The sequence below is a fragment of the Echinops telfairi genome, unplaced genomic scaffold (genome assembly GCF_000313985.2).
Source record: "Echinops telfairi isolate 266 unplaced genomic scaffold, ASM31398v2 ScPeMD7_7457;HRSCAF=8495, whole genome shotgun sequence".
In the NCBI taxonomy this organism is placed as follows: Eukaryota; Metazoa; Chordata; class Mammalia; order Afrosoricida; family Tenrecidae; genus Echinops; species Echinops telfairi.
The window spans coordinates 12305220-12307061 of NW_022111357.1; the positions used below are offsets into that span (position 1 = coordinate 12305220).

Sequence of the window (1842 nt, forward strand, 5' to 3'; positions counted from 1 at the left end):
TTCCTCTGTACAGCACATACCACCTTTGTTGACCTCTGCAGACCTATCTCCCCTCGTGCACACCTGTGAACTGCACAGCACAGCAACCCTGAATGCTCAACTGCTTATAGTTCCCTAACATACCACGTCGTCCGTCCTTCCTCTTCCGCCTTTCTAGCCACATTCTGCCCTCCTGAATTCCAGGCTAAATTCTATCCAATCTCTTACACCCTGCTCATCATCTCCCACAGTCCAACTCATCCCTCAAAAGCTTGTCCATCTGTTAACATGTGCGCACACACCCAGTCAGTCTGCCCCATCAGAGTGAGATGGCTTCAAAAACATGGCCAGTGCCCGCCACACACCGGCCTCAGCCTCGGCTTGATGAGCGATTGAATAAGTAACTGCTCAGAAAACCAGACAACAGGTGACCCGAACGCACGTGAGGAGCCAGAGCTGATGCAGGTAGGGAGAAGCAGCGGCCCGCGCAATTACTCACGTAGATTTCCATCTTTCGGTAGAGACCATAGTTGAGCAGCAAATTGTGAGTCATGCGAATTCGATGGGGCTTCATCGGATGACCTTGTCCATAATAGTAATTTCCAACATCCCCTAAAAAAACAGAAAGGCAGCTTTGATCACACAAGACAGTCATACACTCCCAGGAGAACCCAGGAATCCTTCGGAATCCTTCTATCAAATCCCCGAGCAAGCTCTCTTTGGGGCTCATTTCTAGTACTTAAGGTTCTCCTAATAGATGACTATGGGTCTCTTCCCGTCTGGAGCAAAGGACAGTGAAGGAAACCAAGACTCAAAAAAGACACCAGTCACGGTACTAACAGTCCACATCAACCACCTCTTCCAGCCGAGACCAGAACTAGACGGTGCCCAGCTCCCACTAGCGACCACTCTGATCAGGGACACACGAGAAGACCCGAGAGCAAGTGGGAGAAGAATGGACACCAACACTCAAATGTCTATAGAATAAGTCACATGGGCTCATATCGAAACTACAGGGGCCCTGAGATGATTGCCGAAGGACGCTTTTTCAAATTTTATTTTTACTTATTTTTATTTTTTTAAATGTTCTTTTAACTTGAAACTCAAGGCACTCCTTTCAGCCAAGTAATACTTGGCTTATAAAATAACGAGTATATCACTTGTGAGCAATGTGCTCCCTTAAACCATCAACTGTAGGAGAAGGAAATGGTCCACATTTACCCAGGCAGGGAGGCTAGCGCAACAGACGGAGAGCAAATAAAGGGAAGAATGAGAATGCTGGCACAGTGTAAAGACAGTAACCACGCTCATGAAGCAATCTGTACAAAGATGGGCTGTGGAAACTTTCACCTAAAACACAATAAAATAGATTTAAAAGATTCTCACCCACTTTGAGGAGATCTTAAAATATTTTTTTAAACAAATAGGAAATTGAGGATGAAGTCAGCATTTAAATAAAAGAACGGCAAAGTCTCTTCCCTGGAACCACAACCGGTGTTAGGATAGTATGAAGTGTTCATATTTCAAAGGGGCTGTTGTTCAATAGTCTTTAAATGAATTGAGCAGCTAGCCACAAGGTGAGCAGTTCAATCCCAGCAACTGCTCCTGGGAGAAATAAGGCTTTCTTTTCCTGTAAACATTTAAAGTCTTGGAAACCCACAGGGGCAGTTCGATTCTATCCTGTAGGATCGCTGTCAGGCAGAATTGATTCGATGGCAATTGTTTTTGTTTGCGGGGGCAAGGGTAACAGCAATGAGTGAATGGGCTTACTGTACTTATTACACCTCCAGAGCAACAGCATAACCTCAATTCCTCAGAATTATCACAGGTACAGCTTACCTCTCACCACGGGATACTTCATGG

At 45.4% G+C, this 1842-nt stretch overlaps 1 protein-coding gene across 1 annotated transcript in view; it reads right to left on the reverse strand.

Moving 5' to 3' along the window:
- HDAC1 (histone deacetylase 1) overlaps positions 1 to 1842 on the reverse strand; it is a 33315-nt gene that overhangs the window by 24257 nt on the left and 7216 nt on the right. Inside the window, exon 2 of the mRNA XM_004705008.3 lies at positions 479 to 591. Coding sequence (XP_004705065.1) covers positions 479 to 591 — 113 coding nt within the window. The remainder of the gene's footprint in view (positions 1 to 478; positions 592 to 1842) is intronic.